The sequence below is a fragment of the Aphelocoma coerulescens genome, assembly GCF_041296385.1.
Source record: "Aphelocoma coerulescens isolate FSJ_1873_10779 chromosome Z unlocalized genomic scaffold, UR_Acoe_1.0 ChrZ, whole genome shotgun sequence".
Classification (NCBI taxonomy): Eukaryota; Metazoa; Chordata; class Aves; order Passeriformes; family Corvidae; genus Aphelocoma; species Aphelocoma coerulescens.
The window spans coordinates 19,586,769-19,604,219 of NW_027184085.1; the positions used below are offsets into that span (position 1 = coordinate 19,586,769).

At 41.3% G+C, this 17,451-nt stretch overlaps 3 protein-coding genes across 9 annotated transcripts in view; 2 read left to right on the plus strand and 1 right to left on the minus strand.

The window, feature by feature from the left end:
• KIF2A (kinesin family member 2A) overlaps positions 1-4,256 on the plus strand; it is a 56,627-nt gene extending 52,371 nt beyond the window's left edge. For all 5 annotated transcript variants that reach the window (XM_069001984.1, XM_069001980.1, XM_069001983.1 and 2 more), the window contains 2 exons: positions 533-668; positions 2,488-4,256. In XM_069001984.1, coding sequence (XP_068858085.1) covers positions 533-668; positions 2,488-2,573 — 222 coding nt within the window. In that variant the 3' untranslated portion in view covers positions 2,574-4,256. The remainder of the gene's footprint in view (positions 1-532; positions 669-2,487) is intronic.
• A 96-nt stretch (positions 4,257-4,352) lies between these two features.
• DIMT1 (DIM1 rRNA methyltransferase and ribosome maturation factor) lies at positions 4,353-11,422 on the minus strand. Its single transcript, XM_069001986.1, has 12 exons — positions 11,285-11,422; positions 11,092-11,165; positions 10,589-10,675; positions 10,154-10,215; positions 9,950-10,043; positions 9,800-9,849; positions 8,855-8,978; positions 8,646-8,738; positions 7,839-7,903; positions 7,480-7,543; positions 6,877-6,983; positions 4,353-6,157 (listed from the first exon to the last, which is right to left on the minus strand). Exons 1-12 carry the CDS (start codon positions 11,337-11,339, stop codon positions 6,115-6,117), a joined length of 918 nt encoding a protein of 305 aa, XP_068858087.1. The 5' UTR covers positions 11,340-11,422; the 3' UTR covers positions 4,353-6,114.
• Positions 11,423-12,401: 979 nt separating this feature from the next.
• IPO11 (importin 11) overlaps positions 12,402-17,451 on the plus strand; it is an 83,195-nt gene continuing 78,145 nt past the window's right edge. The window contains exons 1-3 of one of the 3 annotated variants that reach the window (XM_069001977.1): positions 12,402-12,488; positions 12,973-13,040; positions 17,184-17,281. The gene's annotated coding sequence lies outside the window, so the exon portion shown is untranslated. The remainder of the gene's footprint in view (positions 12,489-12,972; positions 13,041-17,183; positions 17,282-17,451) is intronic. The other 2 variants (XM_069001978.1, XM_069001976.1) reach the window with 2 other exon arrangements.

A 17,451-nucleotide genomic window follows, 5' to 3' on the forward strand; every position in this document is an offset into this window, starting at 1 on the left:
TCAGAGTACATAGATGAGGTGCTTTAACCAACCTTTATTGTATTCCTGTGTGTGGATTTAGGTCACACAATAGTGAGTTTAAAATAGGTATTCTTTTATACAGCTTCTCTGAAAACAGGACAGAATTATCTTGGCTCCTTGAGTGTAGTAATGACTGTGTGACTACAGTGGTAAGCAGCCCATACTTAAAGCCTGACTTCAAAGTTTGACTCTTGTCTAAGGAAACACAAACATGACAAAGTTCTGTTCCCTAAATTTCTTAGCTTTACAACCCCCTAATATTCTGAATTTGAAGAGGACTGGGTACCTGGGGTTTACCTGCTGCTGATGTGACAACTGAAATTAAAAAATGATGTAGAAAACATGCAATTTCGCTGAATTAGGAATAAGGTTTCGTTTTTGGATTGAATTCTGTTTTATTTGAGGTGACTAGACAGTAAAATGTGTGATCATTGTGAGAAAAAGTCTGACTCAGCTCTTTGTCTTAAAACTTTGCTGATGTATTTTGTTGTATTTTTAAACTTTTATCTAGGAGTCCATTAGATGGTTGGAAGTTGAAAAACTCCTTCTTGAGATGACAGAAGAAGTAGACTATGATGTGGATTCTTACGCTACCCAACTTGAAGCAATTCTAGATCAGAAAATTGATATTCTGACCGAACTTAGAGGTAAGTTGTTTTTAATCACTTCTCTGTGCATTATTAGCATATGCCATGGAAACTTGCAGTAAGAACAAGGGGAAAAAAAAGTGATTATATTCTAGGGTCTTTTTTCCCTGCTTATGCTGGCCTTCAGTGGAAGGAACATTTATTCCGCAGTCTAAGAATAAGTTCACATCTGTGATCAGTCCATCCTAATGTAAAAGAAGAGTCTATGCTTTACCTCCAGGAAGTACAAACTCAATCCTGCAACTTTTCTTTTTTTCCGGAACACTAAAGGAAGGTAAGAAAATCCAAATGAACTGTATAGAATAAGAATAGAAGGCCACCCAAAGATGAGGAAAAAGTAGTAGGAATTCCCAGTCCCTGCTGTTGCGTTGTGAAATGTAATAGGGAGCCTGCTGTCATTTTTAAGACTGTGCTTAAAAGCAGCATCAAGCTCTGAGTATCTTAGTTGTTAGTTTGTGGGGGCATTAGTTTACTTTTTTTTTCAACAGCCTTTGCTTGAATTTTGTCAGCCTGTCTTTGTTGAGAAACAAACTGCAGCTAATTCTTAGTGCCCAAAATTAACTGTTCCACTTGTCTTCTAAAATCAGCTTGTCAGGTGGGTATATAGTGGAGATGAATTCTCCTTTTCATTTCTTGTTAACTGTTAAGACTCCAGGAGACATACTGCTATACTGGCAAAAGTTCAAGGGTAGGTTTTGAGACTGATGGAAGAGTTTTCTTGATCTGTGTTAGAACACTGTAAGTTAAAATCTCACTTTTTACTCAGTCTGAGTATCTGCTCAGAATACATCAAGCAGATCAGACTACTTGCCTCCTAGGCATGCCAGTTACACTTAGCTTGGAGTTGGAGGTTCCTTTTGTTTTTATGAATGATGGCTTTCTCTTCAGAAGATGACAATTTGAGACACCAGCAATGAAAAATGCAGTTTTGGTGACTACCTGTTCTTCAAAAACTTAGTAGATACTGGTTTTGAAAAGGCTCCTGGAGGTGAAAATGCTAGGAGATCTCGCATCTTTACAGCCAGCTTAATACAACTGTAGTTTTACAGGAGGGAACACGCGTCAAGTCAAGAATTCTCTCTCGGTATCTTCTGTGTTCCGCTCATGATACATAATGGTCACGGAATTGTTCAGCGTTTACTTCTGTCACTGTGGGACTGACATATTTTTGCCATCATTTTAGTTTCCTTCTTCCCATTCTTGGGCCTATTTCTGAAGAATGGAAGGGAAGGGAATAGAAGTATGAGGATGCCACACTTCCTTTCTAAGATTTCTCCCATTCTTTTTGAATTATAATGAAGCAATGCTTTTAACTATTTACAGTGAATGAGTTCCAAAACTTATTCACAAATGTTTTTCACATTCCTAAGAAAACAGAGGGAATTAGAATTTACTCTTCTGGGTCTTAGAATGTACTGAAATGGCAGATTGTACACTAAATATAATTTTTTATGTCCCTAAGAGTGATTTGGAAGGTGCTGGGAAGGAAAAGGGTAATAGGTAGTAATTCTCCTCTAAGAGAGGAGGAGAATGGAAGTATGAACAGTTTACATGCTGGGAATACAGTTGTGTCATTTACAAACCTATCCTGACTAGAGACACGGGTATCCAAGAAGAGACTAAGTTGCTAAGCAACTTGTTTGTATGGTTTTGAATGTAAGCATACCGCAATCCTCTTGTAGTTTGTAGTGTCAGCTATTTTTGTGGAGGAATGTTCTTTGTTGTGCATTAGGGCTGGGATGTGGAGGATCAGGGCTTAATTTCAAGATCTGTTGAGCACAATCACATCAGTACTCTTTCTTTTCTTTTTTTGTTAAAGACAAAGTGAAATCTTTCCGGGCAGCTCTACAAGAAGAGGAACAGGCCAGTAAACAGATCAACCCGAAAAGACCACGTGCCCTTTGAAAAGGGCCTCTGCTGCTGAAGGAATCCATGAACCCATACTGCTGTAGCACACATTTGTTACAAAACCTAGTGGCCGAGAGAACTCAACTACTTGAAAGTGTAAAAATGTTAGAAATGTTTGTGGAAATGTCCTGTTTCTTATTCACTTGAATGACATTTTCAGTTTTATGTGAAATGCTCCTATGATGTCTACAAAATGCTTCTAGACCAGACAGCACAACCACGCAGGGTTCAGATCTGTGAAGCACTTTGTTTTAAATATTTCATTTATTCAAATAGTGAAATGTTTGGAAATACTTGCCATATTTTTAATAAAGTAAAACTGTGGCCATTTAAAAGTCACAGCACTTCCTTCTGACCATGTTCAGTTTTATGACAAAGACCAGCTGTGCAGTTTAAAATTGTGGCGTGCATGCACACCTCACTAGTGGTTTTATGTAACTCCTCTTCCACAGACAGCTGTGCTTACTTTTCCCATTCTGTGCCTTGATGAAGGCTATTTAACCCTAAACATCCTCTTTTTGAAGCACAGCCTTAAAAAAATACATTCCTTATTTGTTGATATAAATTACTTTAGTGTGTGACATTCTTGATGTGTTTCAAGACTTATTTTTTTGGTGACTAGTTTCATTTCATAGATGTGCCATATCATTTTAAGAGGAACTGCAGGCTGTTAAGAGTGGACGAACAGCTGGACATTCCATTTTCCTTGTAAAAATCTGGAATCTTGATTTATTTCAATACCATAAAGAATGGTTATATAATTCTAACATTTTATCTGTAACAAAAAAAGAAAAAAACCAAAAAAACCAACAAATCAACAAAACCTGACAAAAATATAAATTAGTTGATGTATATTAAAAGGTAATGTTTTAAGTACTGAGGAGAGTTGTATCTTAGGATAATGGAGATAATATGATATGTGGTATGGTGTGATAACGCTATGTATGGATAAGTTAACTATCAAACTTTGGGGATAAAATACATCCATACTGGCCTTTCACATACTGTTTTAAAACTTGGATTTTGATGCATGACAAACTTACATGTACATTAACCGTAGTTTGCAGGTAGTTTGAGTAGTTCTGTTGCTTTAAGAAGTAGCTAATACCTATTTTTCCCTTTGTACAGTGCCAGCAGCTGAAAAGTGGGGTGAAATTGCATCATTTGACGATTTTGCACAATACCTCTACCTAGCGCTAATAGAAATCCCACAGGTACCTAATTCTCACAAATGGCGCCATGTGTATCAGCACTTTTTAGGTGGTGGCACTCAAGTTATTTTTGCAAGTCAGTATCCAAAAAAGATTGACCTTTCATGTAAGAACTTCTTGTCAAATGAAGAACTGTAGACCTCTCTAGGAGTTCTCCCTCTTTCCAGGAGTTTGTATCAGCAGACTTGCCCTTGGAAATGTTTAAAAATTACTTTTGGAATACAAGCCTGTTTGTTTGTGCCGGGCCTGGGGGGGGGGGAAATAAAGGGAAGGCAATGAAGAGAGTTAAATGAGCCAGAACTTCTTGTAGTGTTTAATGTTTGTATCTCCCATAGAAAGGTAGGCTATGGGAAGCTCTTGTCGCATCATGGTTAAAAATAAAAAAAATCTTCCTGTGTGTAAACATGAAAACTGAAACAATGTAGATTTTACATAATGTGTTTAATAAATTAAGCTATTAAATGAATTACATCTGAGAATTTTTGTTATGCTTTGGGAAGGGTTTCAATTTATAAGCCCATTATATTTTGGAAAAGGCCTCTAACTTCAAAATGAAGCCAACTCTTCTGTGCAGGTTTGTTATGTAGAAAGAAGTTCCCCAGACCACCATCCTGACTTTAGTTTTGCAGCAGATCGTAAAAAAAAATCACACCTCTTCCCGAACATTTTTTCAAGATCATCACCCATCACAGCTACAAGAAAAAAACAATTGAATGGAAGGCAGCAGATTGTGTTATCAGGTGATAGTACAAGTTATAATATAATGCCAGAGGTTTTCTCTGAAGCTGCTCTGGAGAATTCTTATTTTCTAAAAAGCTGAGGCATCCTATAGGAGTAACAGTGGCTTCCATACTGTTCACTCATGCAAGCCTAGCATCACAACCAGGCTGTGGCTTATTGTGAGTCCAAAAAGGAGAGTCATCTTTCAGCACCTTCTTACAAAGCCCTGTAAATTACATGTGTCCTGGCAAGTAGCACATGCAAGCTGAAACTGTGTCTACTGCCAATCTTTGTGCCAGAGGCTGCTCCAAGTCAGAGCTACACTGATACTGAAGCAGTGAGAATCAAGAAAAATTGACAGGACTGGTTGTGGCACTTGAATTCCTGCAGCCCATTGCCATAATGGACTGAAATTATTTGAACAGGATTGGAAACAGCTTATCCTTAATTCCTCTCCTGTAAAACAAAAGCATTTAGGAAGTGTGACACATATCTTCAGCACTTGTTCCTTCTGTATTAGTCCTTGTGGCTATTTACCTGACTCATCATTTGGTTCTGCATGAAGTGAAGCAGCACTAGAATTACTGAATTATTAAATTGTGAAATAAATGTGCAATTCAGTTTATGAAGTCAATGCTTCAGGATGCCTGTAAATTTGAGTGCCGATTTCTATACATGCTTCTGAATCAATGACTTTTAAAAAATCGACACAGGACGTCAGTGGGGCTGCTAGCTGAACTCAGTCTTCAAACATCTTTTCCAAACTTCATTCAATGATGCGAATAAATGAAGACTTTCTTAGAGGAGGTTTTGCTAATTTGCATGCATTGCTGTAAATGTCACTGAAAGCTATGATTCATGCTAAAACTTCTGCCTGCCTTAAGGGTGAAGCAGTTACCTTAAAAAATAGCTACTTGAACTTAGCTAACAAAAAACCCAACCCTTCTGTCTGTGTTTGAGCCCTGGCCCATTGGTGTTTTTTTTCCAGTTCCTGCAGTGGAGGAGAGGTTAAAGGCAATTCTCTAAGTGATATCAAGCCCACAAGGTAAATTCTTTTGTTTTCTGAGAAACACTAACTGGGATTCTCTAAGAGAAGCAGATTACTAACAGGCTTGGAGTGCTGGTATTTACCACAGGGATGGGAGACAGGCATCTCAAACCATAAGGAAGTGTTTAAATAAATGTTAAACACACAAACAATTGATACCATAAAAATGAATTACTACAACTTTCTTTTTGCTGTCCAGACCCCTTATAGGTTGTACTGTGAAGTACTGTGTGTGAATATACTGAGGTGAAGTCTGTGATCAGAGAGCACAGATTTCAATTATCAATCCATGTTTGGGGTATACTTAGAAAAACACTGTCATGAGGTAGTCCAGCACCTCACTTCAGCTCTGAAAGATTTACTGCTTTTAAAATACTGAGCAGCAGCTTCTTGCCTACTGTCTGTGATAAAACTGCATCTAACTTTTTATTACAAGTCCAAGCACATAAGCCGTATTCCGTTCATTGCTTGTTTGAGAAGAGCTTGTCCCACTGCTCTCACTCTGGCTTGAGTAAAACTTGGGTGAAAAAATACAGCATCTTTCATTCTTCTAGCCGATCTATGAAAAATGGATGCCTTCTGAATTGAAGCCATGTAGTAATCTGAAAGAGTGAAATATGTATATTACAATTCTAGCAATTTAAACTTCAGCTTGAGGCATTTCTAACGTGCTGGCTGGCAAAGAAAATAGCATGAAAGCAGCCATCACTGATCAACTGCAAAGAAAGAGTTTTTACAAATCTGAAACTAGAAGTTATTATCAAATTTGCCATTTTAGAGATGCAGGTTTATTTTCAGTGCAGTTACTTATGTTGGATCCTACCAGGTTCACTGTGTTTCTTCAGAGAGCAGCACCTGTCTTAGTTCTCCCAAAGAGAAACACCTAGGAACTTTAATCTCGAATTAAGAGAGGATTCATGATGCCACCAGAAGAATGGAATGTAGCAGTTAATTGCTCATGTTTAAAATTATGCTATAGACTATGACCTAATCCTCAAGACAGAGAAAGGCTGTCTAAGACTCCAGGGAAATTTTAAAAACTAATTTACATTATGGCCATTTTTAAAGGAGACACAGAAGGGTCTAGTAGACGAACACCTGAAACAGGGATTCTTAGCTAGTTGTTCCTCAATATTATTATCAGCATTTAAAATACTAAGTGTTTGCTCGTGTTCAGGACTGGAAGCAAGGAGTGTCTGGTACTGAGAGGGAAACCCTGCTATTCCTGTGCAACCCAATACTAATCTGTGCTATGTAGGTACAGATGCAGATAGAATTTAAAAAAGCTTAAAAGGAAGGCATAAGAGAAAAAAAAGAATACCGAATGAAATCATCTATATCCATTGAACGGGCTCGTTTTTCAGAGTAACCCGTATCTTTTAGGACTGTCTGTATTTTCTCTGCAATTTTGAAGTTTTCAGGGATTTCCTGTCAATGAAAAATGGGATGGAAATTATTTTCTGCTCATAACACAGAAAAAGGTTCATTTAAGTAATTTCTTTCCTGCTCTTAGAATAGTTCTTGTTTCAAGTGATAAAAAGTAAGTTATACTTTTTCTATTATGGATTATTGTATTATTCTATTGTATATGAATTTTTTAATCTCAGTTCATTGACTATATATGAATTGCAACAGTAATGCAAAGCAGACACAAAATGTTTCATTGAATTAGTAAAAGACCTTGAGACATATATATATGGACAATATTTTAATAGCATACTCAATTTTAAGCTTTTTCACTATGATTTAATGACCTTTTTAGATTTTTCTCTAAGGGAAGAGGCAAGTTCCTCCTACCTTCAAACCCTTTTGGAAAACCTTTAATACGCTAAGCTTTTCAATGTTAATTTTTTACTCTTATAGAAGTCAGTATGTAGGCCACACTACACAGAAATAGAATGTAATAGATGTAAAAGAAACTTACTGTATTATGTAAGGAACAATGAATTCGGTAATTATGATCCAGCAACTGCTCTACAGCACTTGACCTGAAAGAAATACATGTTTAGTGTGAAAACTGAGCTGTAACTATTGTTCACTTGATTGGTTGTTGAAGTCTACTACAAAAAACTGTAATGACTACACAGAACTGTTCTTCTTAAACAGCTGCCTAGTTTTCTTCCAAAAGAAAAAGTCTGTGACATCAGCATAAATCTTCCATTATGGTTTATCCCTGACTGTGCTGGTATGCATGTAACACTGCTAAGCATTTGCAAAAAACAAACGGTTTACTGAACAGGCTTTCAAACTTCAAAAATATTTCCTTTGATAGAAGATACTTACTTAAATGCTGCAGAGAGTGTCTTGTTTTTCCTAACAAAGGCTATCCTTACCAGACCATCCCACTCCTGAAATCAACAATTTCAGAATTTTAGAAAGTAACATACAGCTACTACAAACAAGAACAGTCACTACTGACAACTTCAGAACAATACTGGACACAAAGGAAAATCCTTCATGAAAATGTCTTTCTAAACAACACAAAACCAGTCCTGTCTTGGACAAAGCAAGACAAAAGGAGGAGAAAATACTTTGCCCCCAAAACCCTTTGAATTGTACTTTTTTATGTCTAGGTGCTATAGGCCAGATCTTACATGCAGAGAAGGCAGATACTTGAAGAAAATCTGGCTAACCTTGGGCAAGGCTGAAATGGTCTTGAAGTGTTTTAAAAATTAAGAATACTCTTCTGTAACATTTGTCTTCTGAGATTACACAAACTCATCGGAAAATAAATCTTATGGATATTCCTTTGACCAAAACCTGCAAAATCATCAGCCAGAAACATCTCTGGGAGACATAGTGACGAAATCTCTTTCATCAGCCATGATGAAAGAGACATTACTAGCAGCTCACCAACTGACCTTGGTCTTACGAGAAATAGTGTACACAAAGCTGCACAAAGTTGATGGTGGCATGTTCTGTTAATGTCCTAACATAAGCCTGATCAACAGAGGAATAAGTATTTTGGAAACTCCAGTGAATAGCTGGTAGTTTGTACTAGAATCAGCACATGGAATTGATTAGTAGGTGAAAAGAAAAATGAAACGAAGTATTATCACTAGCATGTTATGTTGAGTATACACTGCTCACCTGGAAGTTGATAGGTGGTGGGGGATTCTTTGGCTCTATTCTGACAACACTGGATTCCACTTTGGGAGGAGGCCTGAAGTTGTTCTTTCCAACCTGTTAGTCAAGAGGAGTCAGGCAGCTGTGTGAATAAGCAGCAAATTCCTCACATCCCTTGAAACACTCTTCTTCTGCCTTTGATAGCTGAGTTACCTAAACGCAGAATGACGTACCTTCATCAGATGGTCCACTCGAGCTAATAACTGAGTATTAATAGAGAGTCTGCAGTACAGTTTACTTCCTGGTTTTGCAACCAAACGAAGTGCAAATTCCCTTTGAAACATAAGTATTGCACACCTGAGAGTAACAGGAATGAGAAAATCAATTCTAAGTAACCAATTTTTACATTAGAAGCCAACTAACACACTTGAAAACCACACAATTTGTCCCAGCACTTAGAAGAGTGAAAGTTTATAATAAACAAACTCCACTTTGATTAGAGCATGTTGAGAAAAACCCAAAACGCATGCTAAAACTTGGGGAAGCCATCTAAGTATCCTTGAAGCTGTTACATAATTTGATTATTCATACTGCTAAATGGATCAGGATCAAAGACACAGTGTAGTCTAGGAGTTGCTTGACTGTAACAAACCATTTTGAATAACTCTATGGTGAGTTCTTCAAATCCAAACTTTCCAAAAATTTACCAGTAATGTCACCAACATTCATCTTAGAGAAATCAAGAGCTGCTGACATACTGATGTCTGACACACAGACAGGGCAGTTACATTTTTAGACCAGACAACAAGGAAGTAACTTGGCATTGATTCTACCCTTTCCACCCTAACTTTTTTCTAGGTAGGAAGGTATTTGAAATGCTTTGATGCCCTGCTTATCCCTGCAATAATAATTAGTTGTAGTACGGAAGAGGCATAAGTCCTGTTTTTATCTGCTGGGCACTCACTGTTGCCAAGTTTAAATATCCTCTTTATGCTCAATACATTGCCATAAACTTAATTTCCAAGCATGGTCAAGCTATGTAATAGAGAATAATTTTGGTGCAGCTCTGATCCATCAAACTGCTATTTTAGAAACTAAAAGAAATATTGGATTTGAAAATATTTTTAAAACTATTTTCTTTCCTACCACGTAATATAGAACTCTCTTCTTCCACTTACCTGAAAAAAGGTCTGTGAAGCAGTAACTTGAAAACAAAAGGTGAAGAAATCTGAGCAAAAAAATTAATAATGTTAGTGTAATTTCTGGGAAATGAGCATTTAAAAAGAACATTTGCTATGTTGTTGTACGGTATGTTGTTTGGCCCATACCTGGTAAGGCAAGTTAGCCACACATGCATCAAAGAATGGTAAGTCTGTTTTCAAGATATCTCCAACCTTGATTTCAAGTTTGTTTGCTAGACACCTGGGGGAAAAGATACATTGTGGTTATCCTCAGATAAGGACATTCCAAAATTTTTTGCTGAAGTAGCACCACTGCTTTAAGTGCTCTGTGTTTCCACAATTGATACTTACGTGCCCTGGACTCTCTTCTGAAGCTCACCAACAAGTCTAGGGTCAATTTCACATGCAATAACCTGAAAAAAAGTATATATTTGCAACTCCTCCTAACTGGAATTTAATCATAAAAGCCTCAACACTGTATCTATTGCTATGGGTTTAAAGAATCCTTTAAAAATCCCTATTAGGCTATGTACCTTGCTCTCTCTCCAAATACACACAAGCTCTACCACACAAATGGATAACAGCAATGTACTTTGATAAAACCACACAAAATTTATGTGATCAGCTAAAAACTCACTGGGATTATTCAAATGCTAAGAAAAATATCAATGGAGTAGTTCTACTTACGTGCATCACACCTATGAAGACCCTTCTGTTTGCCATAGTCTAAGCCACAGCGTGGTCAGAGCTTGGGAAGATGGTGTGTGTGGGGGAATTTGCACTTACTTTTTTGACTTTCTCCAGCATCTTTACTGTTAGATTCCCGGTTCCCGGGCCCACTTCCAGAATGACATCCGTGCGGCGCAGGGCAGCCTAAGGACAAACAGCATTTTGGGTACTTCCCTAGCACCGATTTCGTGAATCAGTTGACTGTAGAATGAAAGTATGTGCTTTTTACACAGTAAAAAGCTGGAATTTGCTATCAAGGGGGCATGAGAGTCGTTTAGAAAGGAACGACTGGGAAACGGGGAGAACAAGAACGTCCTCGCACTGGTTTATGCGGGATCGCTGGCCACGCGTAAAGAACCAGCGAGCAGCCACGTTAGAGAAAAACAAACACAAAGCCCACCACACACACAAGCACGCAGCACGATGGCAATAGCCGCGGTTCCGCAGCGGGTCCTCCCGCAGCCCGGGGCAGGCCGGAGCCAGGGCGGGGCCGCGCCCCGGCCGCGCTCTCCCGGCACCTCCCGCCAGCCCCGGCTCCCCGGGCCCGCCGCCGCTCCCACCTTATCGATGATGCTGTTCACGACGAGCGGGTTCTTCAGGATGTGCTGCCCGGCCCCGGTGTTGAAGAGGACGCCTAGGGCAGAGACCGGCGTGTTACCGTGGGCAGCCGCGATCCGCCAGCATCCCGCCGGCCCCCGCTCGGGTGCGAGCTCGGCTCTCGGGATCCTGCCCGCCCGCCCGGTCCACACTTACCGCCGGCGCGGCCCTCCCGGCGCTCCGGGCGCTTTCCGGCCCGCGCTTTGGGCATGGCGGCGGCTCCGCTTGGATCCCTTCAGGCCCGCTCGGCTCGGCCGGCCCGGCCCGGTCCCTCTCGGTCCGGCTCGGCTCCACTCGGCCCCTCTCGGGCGGGCTCGGCTGGGTTCGGCCCCGCTCGGTTAGCCCCGGTCCCGCGCCCCACGTGCTACGCGGCACCACAGCTGGCGAGCGGCCCCGCGTGCGGCCGGCGGGCGGGAGAGCGCCGCCTGGCGGGCCGGCGGACCGCCGCGGCGCAGCACGAACGGCGCGTCCCGGCCCGTGTGCTCGATCCTCCGGGAGCAGCGGCTCCGTCCCACCCTTCGTGGGAAGGGAGCAGCCGTGAGTCGTAAGTGCCAGCGGTCGACAAGGACGGCAAAAGTCAGCAGGTCCACAAAAGCCTTCAATTACACACGGCGGAGAAATGGGTGTGTTAGTACCCGGACCCACTCCACAAGCACACGTCAGTGGTTTTGGGTAAAGGGGCAGGGTGGAAAAGAGAAAAGGAGAGATGAATGAAAGAGGGGGAGAGAGACAAAGGAAGGAAAAAAAAGAAGAAAGGGTTAGAGAGAGAAAGAAAGAAAAAAGAGAAAAAAATGGAAAAGGAAAAGAAAAAGGAAAAGGATTAGGATTTTTCAGGGCGACCCTCATCAGTTTCTGCCGATAAGGTAACAGGGCGCTTTAAGCCCCCGACTCTGCACAAAGCGCCTGTCCGCTCGTGGTCCAGAGCCGCAGTGCCGGTGCAATCATTCCCAGCCGCTGGCACGCCAATAAAACATACTTTCTTTTTTACATATTCTTGTATTTTTTGATTTAGTTTCTTATATTTTTTGGCGTTACGTACTGACATCGATACCACGCACGTGGGCCGTGACGCGCGCAGCCCGCGCGCACAGCGCGTCAGCGGAGCGCGGCACCACGCCCCGCACGCCGCATCCGCGCCGCGAACACGCAACCCGCGCGAGAACGGCCCGCACGCGCGCAGCCGCCCCATGACGTCAGCGAGCGGCGCGCGCCGGGCGCCCCGCCCCCGCCGCCAAGGCCCCGCCCCCGTCGCGCCTTTGCCGGCTGCGCGGCGCGGGCACCGTTCGGGTGTCGCGGGGCAGTGACGTCAGGGCCGCGCGCCGGGGAGGCGGTGGTGCCGCCGCCGCGTTCGCTGGTCCCGGTTCGTGGGAGGCCGGGAAGGGACGGGGAGAGGGGGAAAGGCGGCTGCGGCTTCCAGCGAGGCAGCGCTCGGGGCACGGAGCCCCGGGGCTGTGTCGCTCTCGGCGGCGCTGTTCCTCCGCGCTCGCCTGGGCTGCTTCTCCGCCGGCTGTGCCCCCGTTTGCGCTGCCCGAGCCGACGCGGCTCCGGCGTGGAGTGCCCGACGCGGTGCCGGCTCCGGGGCGCCGCCCCCGGGGTTAAGGCAGCGCGGCCTTCCTTACCTGTTATACCGGCAGTGGCAAAGAGCCTGCTCGGAGCTGGAAGGAAATTACTGTTACCTAATTCCTGGGAGCAGTTTCCCGCTTCTCCTTGAAACAGTTTTTAGTCAGGATAGAATTCATGGGAAGGCATGGGAGGAAGATGAGGCATTAACCTGACAGAACTTGTGTTTTGCGGGAAGGGGCGTGTTTTGGCCTTTATTATAGGTGGTTGTTTTCTTCCTGCAGGCTGAAGAACAGCAGTTTTTCTGCAGAGCAGTCTTCCCTTAATCAGAGGCAGGCTCAATGCAGCAGTGGTGAGTTTTTTCTCCAGTTTGTTGCCTTAGAAGACAGCAGTGTGTGTAAAATAAAAGAACAAGGCCCTAAATGCAATAGCAATGCTGCTTCCCACTTAAGCTTCCATGTGCCTTGCTTCCCATACATGAAGTCATGTCTGTAACGTATTTAACATGGGTTTTAAATTAGCCCACAGAGTACTTCAGCAAAATGCTGCCAAATTAAAATTATATTCATAGTATATAAGATACACCTCAGATTTTGCAAATAGTGTGTTCCTTATGGAGTTTGGTTTCTTGGAACTTCATGGCAACACCAAGTTTGTCGCTGCTCTCTGTTTTTCTTCTCTCATTGTTTCTTTGGACTGTCCTCATCAAGGGCATTTACTGTAATGCTTATAAATGATAAAATAAAGTTTTTTGTCACCCATCCTTTACATATGACATTTTGAAACTATCATTAGAAGTGGGGTTTAACTGTAGTTAAAATGAAAAGGTTTAAACCTGTTCCAGACTGTGAGGGCTGACTGCAACTTGCATTTCCGTCTCAGCTGTTGGGCACTAATTTGTTCTTAAGTGGTCTGTCAGGTCTTTTTGAAAATCTCTTAAATTAGGTAAATTAAGAAGAAGTCAAGGGAATGAGATCGACCTTGTAGTATTGGCCATCCTAGAAATTTACTGTTAAACATTAAATATATCTGTACGTTGTCTCTGTATCCATTTGGCTTTTCCTATATCATCAGTACCGAACCCTGAAAGTGGCAGAGTCTTTTCTGAGTTAATCCTTGGAATTGTCTCACTCATTTCTTTACTGCCTGTTTTTTCTGTTGGGAATTTTTGGTCACTTTGGTGGTTTTTGCTTAATGTGAAAGGTCATTCTTCTCCTCACAATTTTTAACATAATTTGATCGCCTTTCCTTAACGTTGTCAGCCTTGCTTGCTGCTGTCTTGTGTTACCATGTTCCTCATTGTTCATTGTATCCTTCATGTTTTCTGCATGCTTTTTAGGTTTTAGTTTCAATGTTAAATTTTTGTAAAAATGAAATTTTGGAAGTTCTACTCCTTGATTTCTGTCACCAACAGTATGGGAAAAAACCACCTCTGACTCTTTCCTGCTCAGACATTTTTATTTGTCTTTTTTACTGTGGCTTATATTGGGCAAACTATAGATAGCCTGGTTCAATTACATGAAGTAAAATTAATGTGTAGGTTTTGAAAAATCTTAGTGACATTTAACATTAGTCATTGTGATGGTTTTGATGATTGCTGTAGTTGTTAGTGAGTTTAAGTAGTACCTTCAATAACCAGGATAGTATTAGTTCATTTGGGTTCACTCCTCAGAAGGAGTACTAGCATGTGGCATGATTGATACAGATACTGGAATGCTGGAGAAGAGATTCATGGAAAAGCTTGTAGAAGGCTGGAGAGACATCAGTGTAACTACCAACTTTTCCTGAAGGTGACAGTATACTTGCCAATGTATCAAATCTGTGTAACTGTGAATGCCAGCATTTGTGTTACTCATTTCGGGAGTTCTTGTGGCTTTTCAGCATGGAACCTTTGTTTCTCCTGTTTTCCTTGAAACAAATGTGCTGTAAAAGACAGTCGTAAGTTTCTACTTGAGCCTTCTAAGCTGCCGGGTGTAGCAGGGTGTTGTTCATTAGTTGTATAATCTGCTGGTAAGATGCAGGAAGTCCTCTTTGTAAGCGCTGTTCAGGGAGTTATTTTTAAGTGTCTGCAGAGTCGTCCTCAGGTTCCACTGTCTTAAACAAGTCCTCAAATTCTCCTCACAGTTAATTTGCTTTAGACCACAGACTGTCCTAGTAGCTCTGGTGTCTCTCCAGTTTTTTCCTTCTTGAACTGAGGAAAGGGGGAACTGTGAGAACCGTGCTGGAAATGGTGTTCTAGAAGCAGTCTCAGAAAGATAATGACATCCACAGAGCCATTTTTGCTCTTGAAGTAGCCCAGCATGTGTTTGCACTATGACCAGGGAGAGCACACTGTATTTTGTGTAATATGTTTACTGCTTTGTCTCCTAATTTCGTAAAATCTTAACTGAATTTATTCTTGCGCCTTCTTACAGTGGGAAAGAATTTATTGAATTCTTAACAAAAGAGAACAAAAATACACAGAATTAATTGTATGGATAGGAGTGAGTTGTTATACCATGTTCTCTCAGAAAAAGTGAAGTATGGAGATGTTTAGTGATGAAATCCTTCGTTTTGTACCCCTTCAGATGTTTAGCAGTCACCGATTTCTTTTCATAGTGATGCCATGATGATTTTTTGTCTTTTATTTTTATATACCTTTATGTATCCTCAGTATTCTTAACATGCATATTTGTAATTCTTTAAGCCTGATATCTTAGCATAGTCCTGGTATTCCGCTAGGCCAGAAGACCAAACACCCTAAAGGCCTCACAGCTGGAGGCCCGAAAACCTTATGCTATCTTGAGAAACCAAGGCCCTCTCTAGAACATACTCTGTAAACTAGGATTAAGCCCATCTGGGTGGAGATGCTTTAGAATAGGGAGATGTCATGCAATCCATTTAAACCTCTCATTTGGGTATCTTTGTCAGATATGCTAATCTGTAAGGTCTATAAAATTGTATACGCAATATACGTGGGTGTGCATTTTGGCATATTCCACCTTGACGAACTGTTGCACCGTAGGGATCCTTATTAAATACTGAGGTAAAAACCTTTTTATCCCTTAGTCATCTCTGGCTCTTAGTTCTAGGAGCAGGGAAACGGCATCAACAGCTGATGCGATTTTAAAATTAGGATATATTTTAGTGTGATGGGAAAAGTACCTAGAAACTTCTTTGTACGAAAAGCATTGACTGTTCAGAAAAAACATTAAACTGGCATGGCTAGTATAAAACCAGAACATTTAAGACACTTGAAATATTTTTGGAAGTAAAACATATTTGCAGATACCTCCTTAGAAAGGGAATTAAAGAATAAAGAATAGAACAGAAATGAGACTTGGGTTTTTGCCACTTAAAGGAGATAAAGGAGTTTGAAAGTGGGAATGGAAGTGCAGAACACTGGATGATAATGATGAGGAACTGGTATTGGTATTTGTGGTCCCTGAAGACACTAACTCATTGTGCTAAGGGGTGGCATTTGATGTGTTTATATTCTAGGTGCAACTGTGTTTGGTTTTTTTTCCTGCCAGCTGAGACTTGAGAATATGCCATTGTCTAGTTCAGTACTGTTGTATCCAGTGGGATCTTGGAGAGCAGCTTTTTCTTGTTCTGTGTGGATATTCTCTTTATCCTTTCGCAAGCCGGAATTCTGGCATGACAATATAGTCATGCCAAGGTTTGCAGCTGACAGCATTGAACACTTTCTAGTGAAAGGGATTTCCTTCCTTCCAAAATGTATGTGTGCAGTTTGGTTATCGTAGCAATGGATGTGGACCAGAGAAAAGCAGGAGAAAGCAGCCAACATTCCTGATATTTTTCAGTGTTTGTTGTGAAGACACAGTCTGACATTAGTAAGTAAAAAAGGGAATTGATACCCTTACTCAGTAATCAAATGTGGAAATTCTGGCTGTTGTGACATGAATGCAGACCTTGCTTTCCTTCTAGTATGTGTTGTTTATAAGGTTGACAGACTCTGCCAAAAATTCTATACATGCATCATGTCTCTGAAAGTACCCAAAAGACAACAGCTTAATTAATTAAATTAATACTCACATTCTGAGTTTCATCTCTAGGACAGTCTTGAAAAAATAGCTCAGTAGTGAGTAAAGCTGTAGAAGTCCCCATAAACTATGGAGAAAGTCCTTGTCCCTGTCATTTAACCAATCTATGGGGTAACCTATGTCCCTTTGCCTTTCCTGTGCAACAGCGAAGTCAGATATGTAAGAGGTGAAGATTGTCTCTATCCCGTATATTAGAGCCCATATTCATAGCCTTTGCAGTTCTGTGGAGTCTGAGAGCATCTGTATGTCCTCTGCGTAAATTAGGTGTGAAGAGCCCTGGTTCATCGGTTAAAAAAGGAAAAAATGAGGGCAGTGTGAGGGGATCACAACAAGCTAAGATTGGAGAGATAGATCTGGCTTTAAACTCCTGAAGTACAGCTGTGTCTGTCTGCAGGAATAAATTTCACACATGCATCTGTACATGGCAGTAATTAAAACTGTATTTTGAGCAGGTCCTGCTGAGATAGGAGCTAGTGCCCTCCTTGAGTCAATCGTCTTCAGAGGGAGCATGCAGAGAGTAAGTTCCCCATAGAAATCATGAGAAGGGAAGGTAAGGACTTTGTCAGAGTTGAAATTACGTGCTAGGACCTGAGTCTGTAATGGCTTGACATAGTTGAAAGTCACGTATTCCTCCTTGCTCCCGTAGTGTCCTCTGGTGTCTGTGGAACAGTGTGCCTCAGATGGCTTGACTTCTTGGCTTGTTTGGGTTTTTTTTGTTGT

What these genes read in the sequence shown, in the direction of transcription:
- DIMT1 (XM_069001986.1), bottom strand. Translation starts at nt 11,339, where the DNA reads ATGCCCAAAGCGCGGGCCGGAAAGCGCCCGGAGCGCCGGGAGGGCCGC. An exon ending in CCGGGAGGGCCGCGCCGGCG is followed by an intron (nt 11,166 to 11,284) that starts GTAAGTGTGGAC and finishes TCTCTGCCCTAG; the next exon opens with GCGTCCTCTTCAACACCGGG. An exon ending in GAGTGGACCATCTGATGAAG is followed by an intron (nt 8,739 to 8,854) that starts GTACGTCATTCT and finishes CTTGACTAACAG; the next exon opens with GTTGGAAAGAACAACTTCAG.